Raw genomic sequence first — 25,335 nt, 5'->3', positions numbered from 1 at the left:
CTGCGGGAGATTCTCTCCCCTCCCCGCCCCTCCCCTGCTCGTGTGCACGCACGCACGTGTGCGCTCTCTCCAAAACACATAATCTTAGAAGAAAAGGAAAGACCAGACCACCCCAAGCACCCGCGGGGTGCCTACACCCCAAGACCACCTGCTGTCCTTCACGCCCTGTCCTGCTGAGACCCCGTCGTCACCCCCTGCCCTCTCCTCCCTCCACACTCAGCCTTTTCTGCACCAGCCCTGGGCCTCTTGCTTCTCTCTCCCTTTTTTTTTTTTTTTTTTTTTTTTTTTTTCTCTCTCCCTTTAACATGCCAACTGTAGGCTCAGGACAGTCGTTAAGAGCAAAAGCTAAGAAACCAGACCCCTGGATGTATTTCTCGACCGTACAGCCTCAGGCGGGTTAGTTAATCCCCCGAGCCTCCACTGATCACCTCCGTGCAGCGGGTATGAGGACAGTCCTCGCAGGCCACACGGAAGTTTGGCAAGAAGCAAAAAACCAGACCCCAGACCCAGAAGGAAGCCCTCTGTTTGATGAGAACTATGAATTTCTTCAGACCCATCAACAGCTCAGGAAATGTTTAGTGAACAAGGAGCATGAAGTCTCCCCGGCTGGACCGGCATTTAGGGCCGATCCAACCCGGACAAAGGGAGGAGAGTCTGTCGAACAAAAGGAGTCATTCACTGACGCTGTTCGTGTGTTCCTCTGCTGGGGTCACGACGCTATTACAGGACACCGGCTGGGCTTCTGTTCTGAATAATATGAACTTGAAAAGCTCCAACAATTTTTATTTTTATTTTTTTTAAGATTTTATTTAGGGGATCCCTGGGTGGCTCAGCGGTTTAGCGCCTGCCTTTGGCCCAGGGCGTGATCCTGGAGTCCCGGAATTGAGACCTGCGTCGGGCTCCCTGCGTGGAGCCTGCTTCTCCCTCCGCCTGTGTCTCTGCCTCTCTCTCTCTCCATGTCTATCATGAATAAATAAATGAATCTTTTTAAAAAATAAAGATTTTATTTATCCAACAATCTTTAAAAAGAGAGCTCGGGCAGCTCAGTGGCTCAGCAGTTTACCACCAGCCTTCAGCCCAGGGCGTGACCTCAGGGTCCCGGGTTCGAGTCCCATGTCGGGCTCCCTGCATGGAGCCTGCTTCTCCCTCTGCCTGGGTCTCTGCCTCTGTGTGTGTGTGTGTGTGTGTGTGTCTCTCATGAATAAATAAATAAAATCTTTAAAAAAAATAAAAATAAAAAGGGGGCTGCATGTTATGAAAGCCTCAGTCTCTGAGGAGCTGAATTGCTAGTTTTTGAAATCTGAAATTACAGGGAGTTCTTCGTACAGTGTTGCGTGTCACCCCATGGGTGGAGGGTTCCAAGCCAGAACCCCTTAGTCACCAGCACCCAGGAGGTGCCCTCTGGTCCTAGAGAGTGGCACGGCCTTGCACACCCCCATCTGCTCTCAGACCCGGGACCCACCGTCTGGGAGCCCTCGCTGTGCTCAGACCCTCCATCCCTGCAGTCTGGTCCTCGCCATGAGCCAGCAACCCCAGCAACGGCACAAGGCCTCGCCACGCGCTCCCGGGACCCAAGGCCCAGGAGTCACTGCTGCTGATCTCTCTGCTCTGCCCAGAGAGGAGGGGACCTCTTCCTCCTGTACCGCCCAACCTTCAGTACGGTCAGCCTCGGGGTTCCTGCACTGAGGAACTCATCTGGTTCTGCTTTCTCCAGCCGCGGCCCCAGCTCTGCCCCAATGGCCCAGGTGGAGATGGGCTACATCCGGTGCATGCGCCTTAGCACCCTCTCTGTGGGTCCCACAGGGAAGACAGGACTCGCCCCGGTCCTCCAATTCCTGCAAGTACCCCAGGGGCTCCCATCCTCGGCGGGTAGGAGGCTTAGATAGTAGCACACTTCTCTTGAGCCCTGGCCTAGTACCGCTCAGTGACCCTTGTGCGGCCTCAAGTTGGCCAGCTCCCTCCGCTTGCCCCTGGCTGTCCGCAGTCCAAACCCTCTATTTATCTAAAGAGGTCCCCGGCTACATTCTGTGCCTCCACCTTGTCTAACCATAGTGTTTCCTAACCTGGCCTTGGCCCAAACCCCATCCCTCCACCCCTAAACAGCCCCAACACTCATCAACGTGTTTGGGAAAGGCCCACGGAGAGCGCCGCTGCTCACAGGACTGAATCCATCCTCTAACTTAACCTTTTCATCAAGGGAAGAAGCAACTTCTTTTCTTCTTTCTTCTTCTATTTTTTTTTTTCTTCTTAGAGATTTTATTTGCTTATTTGAGAGTGAGAGCACACGCACACAAGACGTGGGGAGGGGCAGAGGGAGAGGGAAAAGCGGGGAGCCGGGACGCTGGGATCCTGACCTGAGCTGAAGGTAGTCGCTTAAGCACTGGGCCACCAGGTGCTCCAAGAAACAAGTTCTATTCATGCAAAAGTGTCCAGACCCAGAGCCTTGTCTGCAGATGAACCTGCCCAATCCAAAATCTGGGAGGCAATACTGCACCCCGGCAGATTTACTCAGGGGAGCATCGTGGGGAGGTGGACACCTACAGGGACCTTTGGAGCAAATGTCAGTTAAATAAAACTTGGTACCAAAGACCCACTTCAACAGAGTTAAGAGACCACAACGTACATAAACCAGACCAGATTCAGTCCGTCCACATCAGGAGAAAGCTATGCCCAGAACCACAGGTGAAGGTGTTAGAACAGGGAAGCAGGTGTTAGAACACAAGGGAGGTGTCTGCGGTCTGCCTGCCTTTGTCTCCACTGAGATGCTAAACTACTTATGGTTCATCTAAGAGATGAGCTCTGATTGAGGTTTAATAAAGGGAAAAGAGGGGAGCCTGGGTGGCTCAGCCAGTTAAGCATCTGCCTTCCGTTCAGGTCAAGATCCAGGGTCCTGAAATCGAACCCCACATTGGGCTCCTTGCTTAGCAGTGAGGCTGCTTCTCCTTCTAAAAAAAATAAAAAAATAAAAAAAAAATAAAAAAATAAAGGGAAAAGAGGCAGTGAAGGAAGTAAAAGTATGAGAGGAGCAAAGAGGCCCTGCAGGAAGGAATGCTTGGAAACAGCAAGCAGGGCATGCGCATTTCTCCTTGAAGAAAAAAGGACAATTGACTTATTTCACTCAGCATAATACCCTCCAGAGCACTGGGTGTTATTCTATATGTTGGCAAATTGAACACCAATAAAAAATAAATTTATAAAAAATAATAATAATAAAATAAAGGTCATATTTTAATAATAATAAAAAGAATTTTTGCATATCCAAAAATAAATAAATAAAGTAAATGAGAGTTAATCAGAAAAAAAAAGGACAATGGGGAGCAGGGAAAAAATGCTGGTGTGAACTGTGTTGAAAGATGCTGCATAAGAATCAACATTTTGTACGGCACATGATTCTTTAGAGCACCTCATCCACGTGATCCTGTTGAAATTCACGAAAAGTCTATGACATAAGCAAAAGTGATCACTTTTTCTTACCATTTTAGAGGAAAAAAAAATTGAGACTCACGGAGGTTAAACGATTTAAGGGGTACAGTAAGGTTTGAGTTTCTAGTTCTCAGGTTCCAAGGCCTGAAGTCTTTCAACTACCTCAGTGGGTCCCAAACAACATTCCGGAAGTCGCCAAAATCAGGGTGGATTCATTCTATGTAATTTCACTTACATAAAGTTCCAGATGTAAGGCAGGTAAATGTTATGGTGATATAAATTACGGTACTTTTCTAGAGGAGGTTGAGACTGATCGGGAACGGCGGGAGAGAACCCGCCGTCCTCCCTCTTGGTCAGGTGGAGGCTGCAAGCGTGTACACAGTTCTCAAATCCCACCAGACTGGGTTTTTGAAGCTGTGCATTTCCTGAGGTGCATTTCACCTCAATGGAACAAAAAGCAGTATCCAAATTACAGAACCTATTAAATTCAAAATTTGAGATCTGAAAGTCTATGTCCATCCATCTCTAAGCGTTAAGGCTCTTGCTTATTTTGTGTCTAGAACCACTTCACAGAGAGCTCCTGAACCCACCATCCCAGCAGCACTTTATGACAAAATCTGGTTTTGTCATAAAACATAAAAATTAAACATTACAGTTATTGTTCGCATTTGACATTTGCCAAGGGCATAAATAATTCAAAATAAGTCAGGGGAGCAAGCCCGGTGAGGAACATTACCTGTCACGTTTTAAGATGTTGTAAGTGGATGCATTTTTTTCACTTGGCATAAATTGCTTTTGTTTTGGGGAAATAGGGGGAGAAAAGCTGCTACTTTTACTACAATTGGGTCCACATCCTTTCAATTACTTGGGCCCAGATTCCTACATAGTAAATGATGGTTGGAGCTAAAGCAGCTACCAGATCCTTCTTATCTAATTAGAAAGTCCCCATCACTCCCTATCGTACAAACTCCCTCACTTACTTATATTTACTGCCTGACCCAGTGATTTTTTAAAATTTCAGAATCAAACTATGAATAAATTCAAAATAAAATACAAAGTTTTCAGATGAACTGAATAGCACTAATGATTTTTCTTAACAAAAACAGGCTGAATAATAGACTATACTTACTCGCAGAGGAGGATTCCATTTTCTAACCCTGTCCGAAAATCTTTGTCACCAAAACTTCTGCCGGTTACTTGCTGGAAAAAAAAAAGAGAGAGAGAGAGAGAGAGCATAAATTTTTCTTTTTCAATCAGGAAGCTCAATGATTTTTTTTTTTTTTTTAATATTTAAGAGGCTTCAAATAACTGGTGACATTTCCAAGAATAGGGAAAATCTGTTAGGTCTGAATTTCCTTTCCATGTGTAGCTTTGCTGAGATGAGCTAATCTTAAATTTAGACCATTATTTTGAAGCTTTTTCCTACCCAATACCTTAAAAAAAAAAATGTCTGTTCTTCCTGATAAGGATATTACTTTTGGGGCTTGGCCATAATAAGTCAAGGCCATGGCCTCAACCCACACACTTTCAAAAAAGTCTGCAGAAAGCACCACCTAAGGATAAAGTCTCTATTTGTTAAAACATTAAAGGGGCAGAGGAGGGGAGGATACAGACACTTAACCTCAAGAGACAAACATCAAGACAGGAATATGAGAGCCAATACCCATAATAATTTGGGGTGAAAGAGGAAAATAAAATCTGGAAAAGAATGAGTAACAGCCCAGGACTGATTCTTGATGCCTCTGGCTCTCAGCAGCCCTTTGACCTAGGCACTGTCAAATATAAGAATATTGAGTATCTACAGTGTGCCTGATAAATATGCATACTATAAACCCTAAAGCAACTTCTAAAGTAGCAAAATAAACACAGCATAGTTAATAAGCTTGGAAAGGAGATAAACTAGAACCATAAAAAATACTCTTAATAATTAAAAAAGGCAAAAAGAAAAAAGAGGAAAAGAGAATACAGAACAGATGAAAAAAATAAAATTAAGTGACAATACTGTAGACTTACACCTAACCATATCAATAAGTGCATTAAATACAAATGGCCTAAACATCTCCAATTGAAAGACAGAGATTATCATATTGGGAAAAAAGCAAGAGCAAACAATGTGCTGCCTAGGAAAAATGCAGTTTAAATATAAATATAGCGGTAGGTTAAAAATAGAAGAATAGAATAAAATAATAACATGCTAATGCTAATTTTGAAAAGCTGGATATTAATATCAGACAAAGAAACTTTTAGAAGAGTAATATGAAAGACAGACAAAGTCATTTCATAATGACAAAGAGTTTAGCTAATTAGGAAGACAAAAAAAAAAAAATCCTAAACAGTTTTGCATCTAATAAAAACTTCAAAATACATAAGCCAAAACATAGATCTTCAAGGAGAAATAAACAAATTCACAACTAAAATTAGAAATATATTATCTCTCTCCCACAAGTGATAGAATAAGCAAACAAAAAATGAGTAAGGATATAGAAGACTTGAACAACACTGTCAACCAAATTGACTTACTTGACATTTCAACAACACTTCACCCTACATAGCAGAATACGTATTTTTCTCCTTTAGTTCACAATGAACATGTATTGAGATAGACCAACTTCTGGGTCAGTAAACAAGTCTCCACACACTTAAAATAACTCAACCCATAAAAAAAGCATGTCATCTGACTACAATGGAATTACCTTAGAAATTAACAACAGAAATATCTCTAGGAAAAAAAATCCAAATAATTTTAGACTAAGTAATGCCATGTTAGCCCACTGATGAAAGAAGAAATAAAAAGAAATTAGAATATATTTTGTAGTGAAAGAATATGGCAACATAAAAATGTATGGAAAGACACTAAAGCAGTATTTTGGGGAAATATATAGCACAAAACACCTGTAACAGAAAAGAAGGCCTTAAATTAATGAGTTTTGTTTCTTTCTACATTAATTAAGTCCAAATTAAGTAGAAAAAAAAGGGGGGAACCATATCAGTTGCAATCAAATCAAATAGAAAACCACAAAGCAATAGAGAAAAATCAATGAAATCAAAAGCAATTTACTTGAGACCAATAAAATTGGGAAACATCTAGCCCCATTGATAAATCTTTAGCTAATAGAACAGAAAATCTTTGGGTTTTAGCCAGAAGAGAAAGACACAAATTACAAACATCAGGAATGATAGAGATGACATCATTACAGATTTTATAGGCATTAAACAGAAAACAGTGAATTTTATACATGAATTTATTTCAATATATTTACCAACTTAGATGCACTGGATAAATTTCTTGACACAAACAACCCAAGTTCGTTCAATAAAGAAATAGGTAACTTTCCCCAAAGAAAATGTCAATCCCAGAAGGTTTATCTGGTAAATTACAACAAATGTGTAAGGAAGAAGTAATACAATTCTACATAAACTATTCCAGACAACTGAAGAGGAAAGCATACTTCCCAACTGATTCTATTAGGTCAGGATTACCCTGATTCCAAAATCAGACAAAAATATTACAACATGCACACACGCATGCACACACACAGAAAATATGCCAACATGTTGTCTCTTCGTGGTGGGAAGCAGGTGTGATTTTTATTCTCTTTTTTAAATTTTCCCTACTCTCCTAGAACTTTCAAGAAAGAAAGAAAAGAAAAAAGAAGAAAGAAAAGAAAAGAGGAAAGAAGAAAGAAAGAAAGAAAGAAAGAAAGAAAGAAAGAAAGAAAGAAAGAAGAAAGAAAGAAAGATTTTGTATCCTGCCACGCTACTGAATTGCTGTATGAGTTCTAGCAATCTTGGGGTGGAGACAGCAATTTGGTAGTGTGGCAGGATACAAAATCAATGCCCAGAAGTCAGTGGCATTTCTATACACTAACAATGAGACTGAAGAAAGAGAAATTAAGGAGTCAATCCCATTTACAATTGCACCCAAAAGCATAAGATACCTAGGAATAAACCTCACCAAAGATGTAAAGGATCTATACCCTCAAAACTATAGAACACTTCTGAAAGAAATTGAGGAAGACACAAAGAGATGGAAAAATATTCCATGCTCATGGATTGGCAGAATTAATATTGTGAAAATGTCAATGTTACCCAGGGCAATATACACGTTTAATGCAATCCCTATCAAAATACCATGGACTTTCTTCAGAGAGTTAGAACAAATTATTTTAAGATTTGTGTGGAATCAGAAAAGACCCCGAATAGCCAGGGGAATTTTAAAAAAGAAAACCATATCTGGGGGCATCACAATGCCAGATTTCAGGTTGTACTACAAAGCTGTGGTCATCAAGACAGTGTGGTACTGGCACAAAAACAGACACATAGATCAGTGGAACAGAATAGAGAATCCAGAAGTGGACCCTGAACTTTATGGGCAACTAATATTCGATAAAGGAGGAAAGACTATCCATTGGAAGAAAGACAGTCTCTTCAATAAATGGTGCTGGGAAAATTGGACATCCACATGCAGAAGAATGAAACTAGACCACTCTCTTTCACCATACACAAAGATAAACTCAAAATGGATGAAAGATCTAAATGTGAGACAAGATTCCATCAAAATCCTAGAGAAGAACACAGGCAACACCCTTTTTGAACTCGGCCATAGTAACTTCTTGCAAGATACATCCACGAAGGCAAAAGAAACAAAAGCAAAAATGAACTATTGGGACTTCATCAAGATAAGAAGCTTTTGCACAGCAAAGGATACAGTCAACAAACTCAAAGACAACCTACAGAATGGGAGAAGATATTTGCAAATGACATATCAGATAAAGGGCTAGTTTCCAAGATCTATAAAGAACTTATTAAACTCAACACCAAAGAAACAAACAATCCAATCATGAAATGGGCAAAAGACATGAACAGAAATCTCACAGAGGAAGACATAGACATGGCCAACATGCATATGAGAAAATGCTCTGCATCGCTTGCCATCAGGGAAATACAAATCAAAACTACAATGAGATACCACCTCACACCAGTGAGAATGGGGAAAATTAACAAGGCAGGAAACCACAAATGTTGGAGAGGATGCGGAGAAAAGGGAACCCTCTTACACTGTTGGTGGGAATGTGAACTGGTGCAGCCACTCTGGAAAACTGTGTGGAGGTTCCTCAAACAGTTAAAAATATACCTGCCCTACGACCCAGCAATTGCACTGTTGGGGATTTACCCCAAAGACACAAATGCAATGAAACGCCGGGACACCTGCACCCCGATGTTTCTAGCAGCAATGGCCACGATAGCCAAACTGTGGAAGGAGCCTCGGTGTCCAACGAAAGATGAATGGATAAAGAAGATGTGGTTTATGTATACAATGGAATATTACTCAGCTATTAGAAATGACAAATACCCACCATTTGCTTCAACGTGGATGGAACTGGAGGGTATTATGCTGAGTGAAGTAAGTCAGTCGGAGAAGGACAAACATTATATGTTCTCATTCATTTGGGGAATATAAATAATAGTGAAAGGGAAAATAAGGGAAGGGAGAAGAAATGTGTGGGAAATATCAGAAAGGGAGACAGAACGTAAAGACTGCTAACTCTGGGAAACGAACTAGGGGTGGTAGAAGGGGAGGAGGGCGGGGGGTGGGAGTGAATGGGTGACGGGCACTGGGTGTTATTCTGTATGTTAGTAAATTGAACACCAATAAAAAATAAAAAATAAATAAAAAAAAAAATCTTAAAAAAAAAAAAACTTTTTTTAAGAAAAAAAAAAAAAAAGAAAGAAAGAAAGAGAAAGAAAGAAAGAAAGAAAGAAAGAAAGAAAGAAAGAAAGAAAGAAAAAGAAGGAAGGAAGGAAGGAAGGAAGGAAGGAAGGAAGGAAGGAAGGAAGGAAGGAAGGGAGGGAGGAAGGGAGGGAGGAAGGGAGGGAAAGGAAGGAAGGAAGAAAGGGAAAAAAGAAAAATAGTCCTTTGTTAATATCTTCTCATTTTTACTTAAAGGAATGTGAGAAATGGATAAAAAGTAGCTTGTAGTTACAGTTTGCAAATATCTAGCTCTCTTCCTAAAATAAAGAAATTACAAAAGATCTCTTTTAAAAAGCTAAGATTTTTAAACACAGACTTTAAAAAATTTAGCATTTTCTTTCCTGACTCTATTAGTTCTAATTTATATTCTTAAAACACCACTAACATGATCTGTAAAAGTAACCTTTTTTGGGGCACTCGATGGGATGAGCACTGGGTGTTATTCTATATGCTGGCAAATTGAATACCAATAAAAAATAAATTTATATATAAAAAAGTAACCTTTATTCACCAAGAAGTGATTAGAAGGTTCTGAAAACATTTTCCCCAATTCTTTACATTTTTATTATAATTTGGGGTGCTAACAGTGGGAACCCAGAGGGTTTACCTATATCTATTACAGAATCTCTGGCCAAGATAACCCAGGTCCCTCTCCATTTATTGAGCCATGATAATGGGCAGGGTCATCAGAAACACAATCAGACATGGATACTGCATACGAAACGCTCAGAGAGGAAAATGGATACCTAAAACTCATATCCTAAATAGAAGGTAACAGGACTATTTAGATTATAAGAAAACATTGGTGGTCCATGGATTACTCAAAATTCTCATGTACTATTTAAAATTATGTTGTATGTGATGCATGGCTAGGAAGACATGTCAAGGAGATTTGATTTAACAGCCAGTCTGCTAATTAACATCCTCTAGGGTGTAGCCGCATTAAATTCAATTTCCCGACTGCCAACGCTAGAGGTGGGAACGGGGCCCCGTGCATCTGGAGGAAGGTCATTTCTGCCTCTGTTCTTCCTCTCTTCCTTCCCTGCTGCTGTGTCCATCAGGCCACAGCCTTCTCACTGCTCTCTGCGGACCCTAATGCCATCCTTTCTTCTAAGCCCAAGTCATTCAGTATAGACGGGTCTAGATCTTGGTTAAGAAGGTCAACAGTTGAATAGACTCCAGAGATTCAACAAGGACCATGCCACTGAAGAGGCAGGTCCTGAGACCAGCAGCAGCAGCATCTTCCCCTGGAATCAATGTCAGAAATACAGACCAGTCCTCCTTTCCCTCTACGAGATCTACTTAATCAGAACCAACATCCCAAAAAAGACCCACCATGTGACTCACACGCACAGGAAATTTTACAAAGCCCTGACCTCATCTATGAACGTGAGCCAACAGCTCAGCATCAGAAAAGGACGACCTTCCACTGGCATCAGGATTTCGGACGTCCTGTCTCAACAACCCCTCTCAGCAACATCTTTATGTTGTGTTTACAATGTCACACATTGTGTATTTTGACGCTAAAGACTGTTAATTACTGTTCCTTTCGTGACAGCATTAAACCATTGCTATAAAAAATAGGGCTGTCAAGAATCAACCACCGGCACCCACGGTCCAGGAGCAGCGGAAGTGAACAATCATCCCCCAAACGCTTCACTAACCTTCTCCCCTGGATCCCAACTAAGGCCTCTCATTAACCTTCCAGACAAGGCGCTGGCCAAGCCATGAGCTCCCGATGACTCTCCAAGGACGCTGAGCAGGATGGGGAAGATCCAGGAAAACTCTTACTACGGAGAGCCTGAGGTGGGGACGGAGAGAGGAGTGGTGGGGAGAGCGCCCGGGTTCAGGAGCATCCCAGGGCTAGCAGTGGAAAGGCAGCTTGAAATGTCAAGGATGCCTTATCATTTCCCCCAGATCCTGCTCTCCACTCCCTGCTGACCCTCGCCTATCTGACCATTAGTCCTTGCAGCTCCATCCTGGCAGCTGTTCAGCTTTGCCATGCTTTACCCCTCTCCCTCACAACCCGTCACACCCCATCACACCCACCAACAAATTCCGTTGGTTTTCCCTTCGGAACTTAGCCAGGACTCAACCGCTTCTCACTGCCTCCACTCTACCACCTACTCCGAGCCCGGATAAGTCTCTTCGCTGGCCTTCCTGCTCCCACCCTTGCCTCCCTTCCCTCTACTCTCAACGGAGCAAGCCCAGGTAATCTCATGACATTAGATCATGCCACTATTACACTTAAAATCCCTCAATATCTCCCCATCTCACTCACACCAAGGGCCAAAGTTCCTACTGTTCCCTCAAGGCCTTCACCAGAGAAACAAGCAAGAAACAAATAAAAAAATGAATACAACACACAGACCAAACCACTGGACGCCACCCTGAGTGGCTCTAATGACCTTGTGCGCATGTCCTCATTCGGAGAGATCCAAGAAGCACTTATGCTGGCACCTATGTCGCCAACTGTGCCCTGCGCGCCTTTCAGGAAAGCCTAAGACCAGATTTCTTTCCCTGCTTTATGCTTCAGGATTAATTCATTTTTATCACTATCCAAAATAGTGGTGATTTACAGCAATGGAGGGACATGTGGCAAATGTCAGATTAAAATAATAAATGGGAAAAAATAATAATAATAATAAATGGGGACGCCTGGGGGGCTCAGGGGTTGAGCATCTGCCTTCGGCCCAGGGCATGATCCTGGGGTCCCGGGATCGAGTCTCGCGTTCGGGCTCCCTGCAGGGAGCCTGCCTCTCCCTCTGCCTGGGTCTCTGCTTCTCTCTCTGTGTGTCTCTCATGAATAAACAAATAACATCTTTTTTAAAAAATAATAAATGGATAGCTTAACAGAACACTGGTGATTTTGAAGGAAAAGAAATGCTTCCATCTACCTGAGGAATTAAACCAAAAGCAGAGGAAGCCACCACAGTTGTGTCATCACACTATTTTACACAAGGAATTATTAAGTAAACTCATCTGTAGTTGATTTCCTTCTCATTAAACTAAAAGGTAATTTTATATTTCTGAGTCTGTGCATGTCAGTGGCGCTGCTCTCAACCATCCAAATCACTGAAATATGGAGGGCTTAAAAAAAAAAAGTCTACTAACACAACCACACAACTGGATGGTAACATTTTTATGATGTGTTTCTAATGTAACACATTATATATCAAAATGCTACACTTTGCTAACTACCTTGTTACACTATTATTAATTGCCAGGAAGAGTCAAAGACTCCCAAGAGCCAGCCTCTTGCTCATTATCATTTATATGAACTATATTTCAGAAATATTTTCATTAATCTTCAGTTGTTTTTTTGTTTGTTTGTTTTTAAGATTTTATTTATTTATTCATCAGAGACACACAGAGAGAGAGAGAGAGAGAGAGAGAGAGAGGCAGAGACCCAGGCAGAGGGAGAAGCAGGCTCCATGCCGGGAGCCCGACACGGGACTGGATCCCGAGACTCCAGGGTCATGCCCTGGGCCAAAGGCAGGCGCCAAACCGCTGAGCCCCCCAGGAATCCCCCAGTTGTTGTTTTTTAAAGCAATTTGGTAGACAAACTGCAGTCCCCTAATATACTGCACGCCTGAAGAGGATTTTAAATAAACGTTGGAAACCCTATTAACATGGCCCTAAGAGGAGAGTCCATTGCCTGACAAAACGATGGTCCCTGGATTCAGGCAACTGAAAAAAATACAGAATTTAATATATTTTGACTTTTTGAAAGACATGGATATTTTCTAAGTTGTGCAAAAACAGGCACGCTTCATCCCACGTTTTATTTTGTTTATTTCCCAAGTCCACCTCGTAAGGTGAGAGTGGGAGATTTTACTTGTCCCTCCGTGCTGCGTACCCCAAGCCTAGAGAAGTCCTCAGCTCACAGTAGATACTCAATAAATATTTGTTGAAATAATAATAATAAAAAAAAGGTACGCTTTCACAAGGCTGGGATCTCCTCCTTTAAACAGTAAAATGAAAAATAATACGCCTTTGAAATTCACGGGAGAAGATTACGTGCGGCTCGTTACATGCCCTTCTCTCCTGATCACATCTGACTTATTTAATAAAAGGACATCTCTGCATATTTTCACACTTCAACTGTAACATAAAGCGGAACAGAATTGCTCTTATTTTTCACATTTACTGAGAAATAAATCCACCGCTATTTCTGTCTCCTTCGTGGGGTTGCTAGAAAAATCCAATCAAGTTTCTATGGAAACTCTTCATAAACAACCATAAATCATACTCCTCTGAACTAGAATTAGCAATCGGCCAGTCAATCATCCGCCGAGTACCCGTGTCGTGCCAGGCGATGTACCAGGGGTGCCTGTGAGACCGAAATAGTGCAATCTGTACGCCACCCAGCAAGAACCCACGACCCAGGGGCAAGGATCACACTGCAGGGTGAGCGCCGGAGGGGGAGCACGGACACGGCCTACGAGGGCACAGGAGAAGCAGCGGGCAAGGGTGCGGCCCCGAAGGCACAGCCGAGTCCTGGGCGCCTTCAGATCCACCAGCCCCGCCGGACATGCTCTTGGGTCCAAATGCCGCCAGGGATAATGTCATGTGACCCCATAAGCACCCAGTGAGGTGGCTCCTGTGATGGTCATTGGTTCCACTGCGAGACCAAGGAAACCCAGAGGTCAAGCAATGCGACCAAGGACTGAGCCCCAGGTGGTAGGACTGCAGGGTCCTTGGCCCCCAGCACGATTGGGGCAGCAGCGAGCAGAGGAATGAATGGCTCTGCCCACGACAGGCCAGGACGGCCCCTGCGGACCTGCTCCTCAACAGGCCCCAACGGAAGGAGCCGGAGGAGGGTGTCCACGCAGACCCCAGGCCCCGCGAGGCTTCCCTGAGTCCAGCTCAGGCTTCCCTGAGTCCAAGGGCCCAGCGCAGCCGGGAGGCCGCGGTGGGGGGTGCTGGGTCCCGAGGCGCCAGCATGGGCACGGCCCCCACGTCAAGGGTCTGGGTGCCACAGCCCCGGGCTGACCCTGATGGGAAGCAAGGCGGGGTGGGGAGGAGCTCCTTGGCCATCGTTCTCCCGGTGCCCCCACCGCTCACGCCTCAAGGGCCCCCCGAGGTGAGATTGTGCTGGATGCCGTCCATAGAGCCTCGCGCACCCTCCCAGCCCTGTTGGTGGACGACGACCTCGCCGTCAGGGCGACGGTGGGTACACACTGGCTGCCCAGGCCTCCTTCAGCTACCCCAGCCCATACTCCTCTACAGGTGCTTTCTGCCCCTCTCTTTTCAGCCCTTCCTCCGAAGGAAGAACTACACTTTACCCATCTCGTCCCGTCCCCGGGCGCCTTCCCCTCCCGTCTCCAGGTGCTGTCCCATCCCGTCCCCGGGTGCCATCCCCTCCCGTCCCCAGATGCCATCCCCTCCCATCCCCGGATGCCGTCCCATCCCGTCCCGTCCCCGGGTGCCATCCTGTCCTGTCCTCTCTCATCCCGTGCTGTCCCATCCCATCCCATCCCTGGGTACTGTCCCCTCCCCGGGTGCCGTCCCCTCCCCTCCCGGGCACCGTCGCCTCCCCAGGTGCCATCCCGTCCCATCCCCGGGAGCCATCCCGTCCCCGGGCGCCTACCTGCCCCTCAGCCCACAGCAGTCTTCATCTCCCAGCTGGGAGCGCACGTTCCCTCTTCCCTTAAGGACCTGAATTTGGCCCCTCCAACCGTATACGGTTCTTCTCCTTCCTTTTTTTTTTTTTAAAGAGATTTATTGATTTATCTGACACCGAAAACAAGCGCACAAGCAGGGGACGTGGCAGGCAGAGGAAGGGGAGGCACAGGCTCCCCCAACAGGGAACCCCACGCGGGGCTCGGTCCCAGGCCCCGAGAATGATGACCTGATGCTTCGCCACCTGAGCCCCCAGGTGCCCCTTTTCCCTGCCTTCCAGGGTCCAAGCTCCCTGCACGAGCATGCAGTGTCCGCCACCTTCTCCCCGTCGCCCGCAGGCCTACGAGCCGGCCCCGGCCGCTCTCAATCCGCGGACAAGGCCTCAAGTTGAGCGGAGACCCGTGAGCTGAGCCCGGGCTGCAGGAGCAGGAGCGCGCTCAGCAGAGCCACGAGGGTGCCCGAGGATGCGGCTGGCCAGGGAGGGTGCCTGCCCCTCCTCCAGGGGCCTGCGCGGCAGGCGCACTCCAATCCCGCCACGGCGCCTGGGCACAGCCGGACGGTGACTGTCACTGTCACATGGACAACAGCACTAAAGTTAGAGCCCGTTACTACTTTCTCTCTTCCATACTGGGCGCGGGTCCTTCCTCCCTGGTGTTCAGCAGCCCATGCTTCCCCGGTCCTCCTGGGACATCCCGGATCCCCCCGCCCCCGGACATGTCCTCAGTGGATCCAGGTCTCAGCAGCGTGACAGCGGCCACTCCCCACTCCTCAGACCACGGGCGTCGCACAGGCCCCCCCGGGCGGGACAGCCCAGCTGCTCCTCGACCCCCACTCGGCAGGCAGCCCCCCAGCACCGGGCGGCCCACGGCCACGGCCGCGGCGGGCACTCGCTCCCTGCGGGTACGACAGGTTCCCGTGTTTCCTTCGCTCTGGCCCTCGCCAGCCGCACGGTCCCCCGCTGGGCAGGCCCCGCCTGTGAATGCGTCTCATACTGTAACTCAGCCTTTCTAGAAGCACCCCACCTTTACATCTCCTTAACTAGGACACGTGAACTCGCGTTTTCCAACGTGGCACTGAGCCTCCTCCCCACGCTCGAGCATCCGACGCCCAGCGTCTTCCCCAACACATCCCCCTGGTCACCTACTGACCGTTTCACGCTGAAGGGGGTCCGAAGTGTGAGATGCATCCCTGACCCAGGGGCAGCGAGGAGGGCCGGGTGCTCCCTCCAAGCGGCCTTCAGGCCTGTCCCACCTGCCCGACACGGCCGCGGCCCCGCGCAGCGCCAAGGAGCCCCCACGGCCCGCCCGGCGTCCCTTTGCACGGCCCCGACGTCCGCCCGGGTCATCGGCACAGCCCTGCATGTCACAGGTGCCGTGGAGCGACTCGCTGCGGTCCCGCGGTGGCTCTCGGTGAGGATGCGGCCGGCCAGGCCCCTTCCCGCCACCCTCGTGCTGCCGCACTCTCCGCATGACAGCTGCCTGCGTGCCCTGCGCTCGACATGGCCAAGGAACGGACGCCAGGCCTGTGGTGCTTTAATCAGCATCAGGACCGTGATCCTCCCCAGCCCCAGGCGGAGGCGCTTAGCCTGCAGGATAGCGAAACGCCACCGGTCACCAGAAAGCCAGAGGCGCCTTTTGCAGCCGCAGATTGACAGGCTCCAGTTTGAAACTGCCGGACCTGATGAAGAACGCAGGCCACACTCAGAAGCACCCGGGAGCTTCGGATCCTGCGTGGGGCACCGTGGGCCATAGCGGGTGTGCAGCCTCGGGGTGCACTTGCCTCCCGGGGGACGGGACCCAGCAGCACGCAATGAGCCTCCACACGACACAAAGCGTCCGTGCGTCATGGGGGAGCGAAGCCGACCAGGGGCCCGGGAGGCTGGCATCCAGCAGACACGCTCTGGCTCCGCCGTCATTCTTACCTGGTGGCATGGTCTGGTCCTTAAATAAATATGTCAGTCCGGGCTAATTTTGGCAACTCAGTGTACATGACCGTCACCCGCCCCTTGGTGCACTAACGCAGAAAAACCTTGGAATGAGGCAGGTCCGGGCCCAGCTTTCAGGTCTGACACTCAGGAGCTGCATGACCCTGAGCAAGCGGCTTCAGGTCTGAGCCCGCTCCCGGGGCCCCGAGACACGGTCGCAGGAGCCCGTTCTTTGGGGCGCTTGGAGTTTACGAATCACACGTAGAAACCATCTAGTAGGATATTTGATCCTGCTTGGAAGTTCTTACTTCCTCCCCGCCCCCCCACCCCAAGCTTTATATCTAAGGAGACAAAAAAGAAAAAAAAAGAAAGAAATTCATGACTTCAGTGTCTAAATCAGGTGGCTGCAATTTTCAGAAATAGAGCTCAGGAGAAAGGGTACAGTTGGGGCCACTTGACAGATGGAGCTGGGCCTGCAGGTGCCGGGTACAAAAGCACACAGGCAGCCGGCATGTCAGCCACCTCCACGCAGCGTCTGGGCGAAACGAGACCACGGGGAAACAGTTGTGCAAACCCAGGATATGACACATCTTGTAGGAAGACTGCCCTTCAACATGCCACCATCCCCAAGAAGAGAGGAGGGGAGAGGCTTGGGAGACAATCCTTCAAATGCACTGCCTGCTCTCTAAGAAAACCCCGGTTTCCGGGGATCCCCGGGTGGCGCAGCGGTTCAGCGCTTGCCTTTGGCCCAGGGCATGATCCTGGAGTCCCGGGATCGAGTCCCACGTCGGGCTCCCGGTGCATGGAGCCTGCTTCTCCCTCTGCCTGTGTCTCTGCCTCTCTCTCTCTCTCTCTCTCTGTGACTATCATAAATAAAAAAAAAAAAAAAAGAAAAAAGAAAAGAAAAGAAAGAAAACCCTGGTTTCCAACGAAACTTCACCGAGGGCCTTCTGGGCACCAACACAGAAACCTGAACACATTCCGGCCATTTGCTACGACGAGGGCATCACCCACTTGACGAAGACCGGCAGTGGCCTGTGGCCACGTAGGGGGACTTGGAGCTGCACGCTCAAGTATTTAGAGGGAAGGAGGTCGGATGCCTGTGATTTATTCTGGAATGGTTGAAAAAATACTTGGGGTACGTGTGAGAGAGAGAAATGCAGAAAATGTTTGCAATTATTGAAACCAGGTGGGGTTTACGTGGGTTTCTTTGAACTGATCTACCTCCCTTCCTTCCTCTCTCCCCCCTCCTCCTTCTTTCCTTCCTTCCTTTCCTTCTTTCCTTCTTTCTTTCAATGTTCCAAGATGTTCATAGCAAACCGGTGTCTGGGGCTAGGACTGCAAAGTCACCAAGCGGCTCAGCCCTCAGAGTGCGCAGGTGCGCAGCCCGGCCCACGCCTTCTCCTCACTCGGTCGCGTTCCTAGGGCCCCTTCTCCCCTTCTCTTATCTGTTCCCACTGACGACAGTCACTATTGCTCACTTGCCAGTGTGCTACTGGGCGTTTCATTTATATCCACCCACCCTCTCACCTGCTCCCTGCACGCAAACAGCACTCGCCAGCCACCCAACCGACGTGACGTGAGCACCGAGGATGGCAAGGAAAGAGGGGTCAAGCCCCTCGGCTTCCTGACTCGGGGCAAAGCCCTGGGACTGGACGCCTCCAGGTACACTGCAGTGGACCGTGTGAGGAACGATCCATTTCGCCACTTGATGGTCTAATAACCGAAGAATCCTCCGCCGAGAATCCTAAGTAACCGCAAAACTGTTGTCTTTCACCAGGATTTGGCATCTAAGAAGGCATCCAAGTCAAATTAGGACACTACTAGGCTTCACCCGAACAAGTTATTAGATAACCAAGCGAAAATAAAACACGGCAGAAGAGAAGGAGACCTTGCCGTTTGTGACAACATGGATGGGCCCAGAGGGCATCGTGCTCGGTGGAAGGAGTCGGCCAGAGAAAGACGAACACAGATGACGGCACTTATATGTGGAATATAAAAAAGTAATAATAATAAGCGAACCGCAAACAAACCCAGAAAAAGAAAAACCCAGACTCTTAAATATGGGGAACAAATCGGTGGTCACCAGCGGGGAACAGGGCAGGGGGGACGGGTGAAATAAATAAAGGGGACTAATAAAAAAAATAATAAAATAAAAATAAAGGGGACTAAGAGGTACGAACTCCTGGTTATAAAAGAAATAAGGCACGGTGACACAAAGCCTAGCATCGGCAGTAGGGTCAACGGTCGTACGGAGACCGAGCACGACCGCACGTCATGATGAGCACACTTGAGTCGTTTCTAAAAATGTCAAAACGATACGTTGTACATTTGAAACTAATATAGGCTAATTATGCTTTAAAAAATTATAAAATGGGGCAGCCCGGGTGGCTCAGCGGTTTGGTGCCTGCCTTCGGCCCAGGGCGTGATCCTGGGGTCCTGGGATCGAGTCCCGCGTCGGGCTCCCTGCATGGAGCCTGTTTCTCCCTCTGCCTGGGTTTCTTCCTCTCCCTCTCTCATGAATAAATAAATAAAATCTTTTAAAAAAATGATAAAGCGCTCATTATATATAGATATTAGGATGACATTTTAAATAGCTTATCCCTTAAAAAGTTGCCATGACTTGGGCAACACAAGTATGAAAAAAACCCAAGGAAATGGTCAACATAAGATGAGCAGAGTGACTCTTCCAAGGAGGGAAGGACGTCTCCTTGGGAGGAGGTGAGGAAGGGTCTCCAAGGGGGCAAATTCTATTCCTTGGTTTGGATCAAGGACACGGTGATTCCAAGACCGTCCCCCTTCGGTAATTAACTGAGCTCTGTGTCGGTTTCACACGGTTTCTAGAATTGTTTTATATTTTACAATCCTGAAAATTTTTAGAGGGAGGACTGGGAATACATAGGCCAACCTCCGTTGTGACTCACTCAACCTCATTTTCTTTTTTCTCGTTAGTGAGTAAAGCCATTTTCCATTTGGTTTTACTCAGAAGAGCTTGGAGTGGGAAGAGACCACTTTTCTTTCTTTTTTATAAATTTGTTTTTTATTGGTGTTCAATTTGCCAACATACAGAATAACACCCAGTGCTCATCCCGTCAAACACCCCCCTCCGTGCCTGCCACCCAGTCACCCCCACCCCCCACCCACCTCTTCTTCCACCACCCCTAGTTTGTTTCCCAGAGTTGGGAGTCTCTCATGTTCTGTCTCCCTTTCTGATATTTACCACTCATTTTTTCTCCTTTCCCCTTTATTCCCTTTCACTATTATTTATATCCCCCAAAAGAATGAGACCATATGATGTTTGTCCTTCTCCGATTGACTTACTTCACTCAGCATCATACCCTCCAGTTCCATCCACGTTGAAGCACATGGTGGGTATTTGTCGTTTCTAATGACTGAGGAATATTCCACATATACATAAACCACAGCTTCTTTATCCATCATCTTTCACTTTTCGAAGGGTTTTCACTCCAGTGTAACAGAAGGACACCTCCATATAATAATACTCCTCAAGCCCACTGTTAAAATGGTGGCTGGGATCTATGCATGTCCTCTGCATAGTATATTTTAAAACCAATACGTGGATATGGGACAAAAGAGCCAATGTACTGTCTAGCTTTGAAAAGACGCATCATTTAAAAAAAAAAAAAAAAAGAAGACGCATCATCTGTGAGTTTGCCATGTGAATGGCTCTCGGCAGGCGCTGGGTGCGAGAAATGGCCACAGCGCCCTCACCCTCATCTTCCATCAATGGTACTTTTGTGTGAGTCAAACAGTTGTCTGGCGACACCTCCTCAGCACTGGTAGGAGGCCAGAAGTTAGGACAACGGGTGCTGGCCGCAGTCCTGCCAATAACCAACCACTTCTGGCAAATCCCTTCCCTTCTGGAAGATAGCCCCATGCAACTCTACAGGCTTTCTGAGCCCTCCTCCGCCCCAGCCTCCCACCTTGCAATTCTGATGACAATAATAACAGCATCTTTTACCGAACCACAACTGACTCATGGATGCCTCAGCTTCCCAGGGCGTAGTCGGGTTGTCATGGCTGATGACACAGGTTGTGCCTTGGACGAGGGGGTCCCGCTGGCTCCTCGGTCAAGTTGAGGCTAAGCGCCAGCATGGGCTCTCTTGGCCAGACCCCACCGACGCTTCCAAAGGAAGAGTCATGCTTTCCTAATTCACACAAAGCCACGGTGCGTGCCCAAGCTCATACGGTCCCCTCCAAGAGGTCTTTTTGAGTTCACACAAAATCACTCCTAAATATCCGTGTCCCTGTGATTTCTCCCCTATTATCAGCTGAGTTGTCAATAAGGCTCTGACTTCCCACTGTCGTGTCACCTTCTCCTCTCTTCAGTGTGCCTTTTCCTTACGGCGTGCAATTAGGAAATAAATCCCCAAACCCAGAAAAATGTCAAAACGGCCACGCCTTTGTTATCACTTGGCTCAATGCCGCAGGGGTAAAATAATTACAACCCGTGATATGCTATATTTTTATCTCTGTATGCAAAGAATCATCAGAAATATCCAAAAAATCCAAACTGAAATAATCCTATATACAACGTGACCCCCTATGGAATGAAAAATAAATAAATGCCTATTGACAGGGAATGGAGGGGAGGAGGAGGAAGGAAGGCAAGACGTCTTGTCTAAGACCGTTAGGCATTTCTGCAATAAAATCCCTCCCTATCCACCAATAAAAAATAAATTTATAAATTAAAAAAAAAGTGGTGGAAGGGGAGGTGGGCAGGGCGTGGGGGTGACTGGGTGACAGGCACCGAGGGGGGCACTTGATGGGATGAGCACTGGGTTTTATGCTATATGTTATATAGCATATAGAATATATATATATATATTCTATATGTTGGCAAATTGAACACCAATAAAAAAATAAATTTATAAATTTTTTAAAAAATCAAAAAAAATCCCTCTCTATCATCCTCTGGTTCTTTAAACTCACAAATAATGTGTTATGGCAGAAAATCTGCTCTGTTGGCTGGTTGGTGGTGAAGACAGCAGGTGGTCGTCCCCCCCCAACACGCCGCCCGTCGCTGGACCTCACGACCCCGTGGCGCCATAAGTGGCCCAGATGGAGGGAGCAGCTGCCACCTTGGCCCCAGGGCAGAGAGCTTTGCTCCGGGTCTTCAGCTCTCCTCGCCCTTCCTGCACGACTAGGATCCACATCAGCAAGAGGGAGCCCTGGCCTCAGGGTGATGCAAAAAACTGTGAGAAAACCCGTGTAACACAGGACAACTGCGGGGCAATTAAGGAAAAAACGAGAAGACTGTGAACCCAACAGGCAAGGGTTGCGCTTAACCAAAAACAAGACCGACTGAGCGTCGGGCACTGCTGCCCACGCATCATCTTGAACCAACATTAACCGAAACCCTGGGGAGAAGAAGAAAGGAGAAAAGTTTTAAGAGGTGACCCTGTTGTCGTCAGCACTAGTGCTGTGCTCTACGAGGTCCTGCGTTATATTTTAAAGACCTTTTATGATCAAGGCGTCCTCAGAGAAGGCCTAGAGCCAAGGCACGTTCTGCTGCACGTCTGGCGGTGGGTTTTCCCGAGGGGACTGGGGAGCCCTGATGTCCGGCACTTGCCACCTCCGCCGCGTGGGTTCCCGCCACCACCCAGGGCAAGCTCAACCTGATGTCAGCGCGTCACAGAATCCTCTCTCTGGCAAAATGTCACTGCGACCTTGCAATCCAAATTATGTAGACACGGTGAGGCCAACAGGTAAATACGTTATTTTAAATGCATTACAATTTCCAAATATCCATGATATTGGGAATTTATCAAATAATAATTGGAAACACAGCACAGGACCGTATAGCAACGTCAATGCTCCTAAACTCGCGCACGCGCTCCTGTGTGTAAATACTCAACCTCTTAGAGAACACGCAACTATTGTGATGATGGGGATCTAGTATCCTTTCCAATCGCCGTTTCCAACTTTCTGGCTACAGGTTAAGCAATGCAAAAGGTCTCTACTGAATTGACAACTGGAGCAATATCAATCATCCAAAGAACAGGCCTTTTGCAAGCAGTCAAACTCAAATATAAAGTTGGGGGTTTTTTTGTTTGATTTTTTTACTTTTGTTCTCCAGAAGTCAATGTTTCTGAGCTGTGCAATATAGCTCAGGTCCTTGAGAGTTTGTACAGTCTCTCTCAGCCTAAATGTGCAGACGTCTTTCTTCCTCTTCCTGTTAGAGGAGAGCCAAGAATTAGAGCGAAGCTAGTCATTGTTCCCAGATGCATTCTAACAAACAGCATTAAAAATGTATATATTTTTAAAGATCTTATTTATTTATTTATTTTTACTTATTTATTTATATCTTTATTTGAGGGAAAGAAAGAGAGCAAGCAGGACTCGGGGGGAGCAGCAGAGAGAGAAGCAGACTCCCTGCCAAGCAGGGAGCCCGACGTGGGGCTCCATCCCAGGACCTGGAGCCCACGACCCTCGCTGAAGCCAGAGCCCTCAGCCGACTGAGCCACCCAGGTGCCCACAGCAATGAGATTTTTTTTTAAAAAAATATTTTATTTATTTATTCATGAGAGAGAGAGGCAGAGACACAGACAGAGGGAGAAGCAGGCTCCATGCAGGGAGCCCGACGCGGGACTCAATCCCAGGTCTCCGGATCACGCCCCGGGCCAAAGGCAGCGCTAAACCGCTGAGCCACCCGGGCTGCCCAGCAATGAGATTTTTAACTAAGTAAGTTTGGGGGCCTTTACCCGGTTATAATAACCCTTTCGAGGACGAGGGGAATATGCACTTCCCCTCGGACATAAGGACACAGGCTACCCAAGCGACAGCCTTGATGGCCCTGCTCGGAGGTAATCAGAACTCGCAGGCAGAGCAGTCGCTGCCTCTCACTGAGGGACACAGAGAGCTGCTGTTCCTGGAAGGAAGGAGGGTGGATGGATGCTGTTTCCAACAATCAGCAGCTCTGTTCTTTCTCCTCCTTCCTTTATTTTAATTGCTAGAACACCTGCTGCCCCGTCCCTTTGGCCTCATCCATTATGCAGCGTGCTGGCGGGACCCACGGCGGCGACAGACCTGCCGAAAGACAAAGGGGCAGACCCGGCCCCTCAGACGGCGGACCGCGAACGGCACACGCTTCCTCGCCCCGCTCCGGGCACCGGCAGGTACCTCCAAAACCCATTCACCGGAGCTTAGTGGGTTGGCATTATATGGCCCTGGGTGAGGTGAAAATGCCCGGAAAACACTGGCTCTTCACATCGCGTCTTTGGGGGCGTCTGGTACTAGTTCGTGGGGACCGGCCTTCACGTCCTGGCCGAGAGAGGAATCGTTGGAGAAGCACCTCCGGGGCCCCGCAGAACCCTCGCTCCGCAGGATACAAGCCATATGATGTGGAAAGAAGGCTCCACGGTCAAGTAACTTTGGGGAATGCTGTTTTTAAAAAACGTATGGGTTTTTTTTGTTGTTGTTTTTCCGACTTTGAGCTTCTCAGAACTCATAACTGGCCAGGGTGCACAGACATCCTCCAGCGGGTGATGACATAGCACTTCCCCAACCATCTGACCGAGACCTCTTTTGGAGAAAAGTCCCTGGTGGGTGGAACCAGAGGAAACTCTTCACCATACTGCGTCACCTAGTCGCCAGGTTTTTAAAAAATGTGAATAAGCTGCCAAATTTAAAAATCAGAAGTGCTAGTGTTTAAACAATCAAGGGTTTTTTATTGCTTCTCTTGAAAGAAGGAAAAAAATAAAAAGAGGTGGACTCATGGAGCATGTCATGCCCACAGACTTGCTTTCTCTGTGCAAAAGCTTTTAAGCCATAAAATAATTTAAAAAAAAAAATCAAACTGGGTGAACTTAAGGAAAGAAACATGACAAGCGCACTTGCATATGAAGGTTTGGAGAAGCGAAACAAGGCCAGTGAGAAGGGGATGTTAAAGAGGTCTTCCAAAAAGTGGGGATGAGCTCAGATGGGCAGGGGGAAAGGAAGCTCCCGGAACACGAGCACAGGGCTGGACTCAGTAAGTCATAAAGATAGATCACAGGCTGCTTCAAAATAGAGATACAAAACACACACACACGTTTAATTTAAATTTGCAATTTAACCGGGGAACTCAGCAGTCAGGAATCTTAATAATCAAGTAGCTCGGAGCCATGCATGGGGTCAAATCAAGCCATTTGGCCATTAAATCCAGTCTCTGAGAGGATAAACACTAGATATTTCTTAGATATCCGACTAAGTAATTCCCCCAAACAATTTCCATTGAATGCCAGGTGCAAAAGCAATCACCTCAGAATCCTCTCCAGGTCCACCGACCTGGGATAGCAGGGCTTCCAAGAACCAGTGAACCAGTTCGAAAATGATTCTGGAACTTCAGAGATCCTATTACCAAGAAGCAGAAATAGATTTTCAAGTGCTCGCTTTGAACTACTAAGCACTGTTCCACCCAGATCTTTCTACCATCCTAGAACATTTATTAAAAACCAGTTCAAAGTGAGTCAGCTTCTAAAATAAAGCTTCACCTCGCCTAAAGTCACGACGCATAGTAGTTTAACTTCACCACAACGCAATGAGCACGGTCTAAAAAGCAAAACAAACAAACAAAAAAAACCCACAAAAAATATTTTCTTATTAAGAA

At 47.0% G+C, this 25,335-nt stretch overlaps 1 protein-coding gene and 1 long non-coding RNA gene across 14 annotated transcripts in view; one reads left to right on the top strand and one right to left on the bottom strand.

The window, feature by feature from the left end:
- The window catches only part of LIMCH1 (LIM and calponin homology domains 1), a 299,956-nt gene that overhangs the window by 173,764 nt on the left and 100,857 nt on the right, over positions 1-25,335 (bottom strand). For all 13 annotated transcript variants that reach the window (XM_077847841.1, XM_077847842.1, XM_077847858.1 and 10 more), the window contains one exon: positions 4,553-4,623. In XM_077847841.1, the coding sequence (XP_077703967.1) occupies positions 4,553-4,623 (71 nt within the window). The remainder of the gene's footprint in view (positions 1-4,552; positions 4,624-25,335) is intronic.
- LOC144283561 (uncharacterized) lies at positions 11,240-25,179 on the top strand. Its single transcript, XR_013352105.1, has 3 exons — positions 11,240-11,386; positions 23,064-23,216; positions 23,702-25,179. It is a non-coding gene; the product is annotated as an uncharacterized LOC144283561 (long non-coding RNA).

The sequence above is a fragment of the Canis aureus genome, chromosome 14 (assembly GCF_053574225.1).
Source record: "Canis aureus isolate CA01 chromosome 14, VMU_Caureus_v.1.0, whole genome shotgun sequence".
Lineage (NCBI taxonomy): Eukaryota > Metazoa > Chordata > Mammalia > Carnivora > Canidae > Canis > Canis aureus.
The sequence above is the reverse complement of the archived record's forward strand: the minus strand, read 5'-3'. Positions and strand labels throughout refer to the sequence as shown.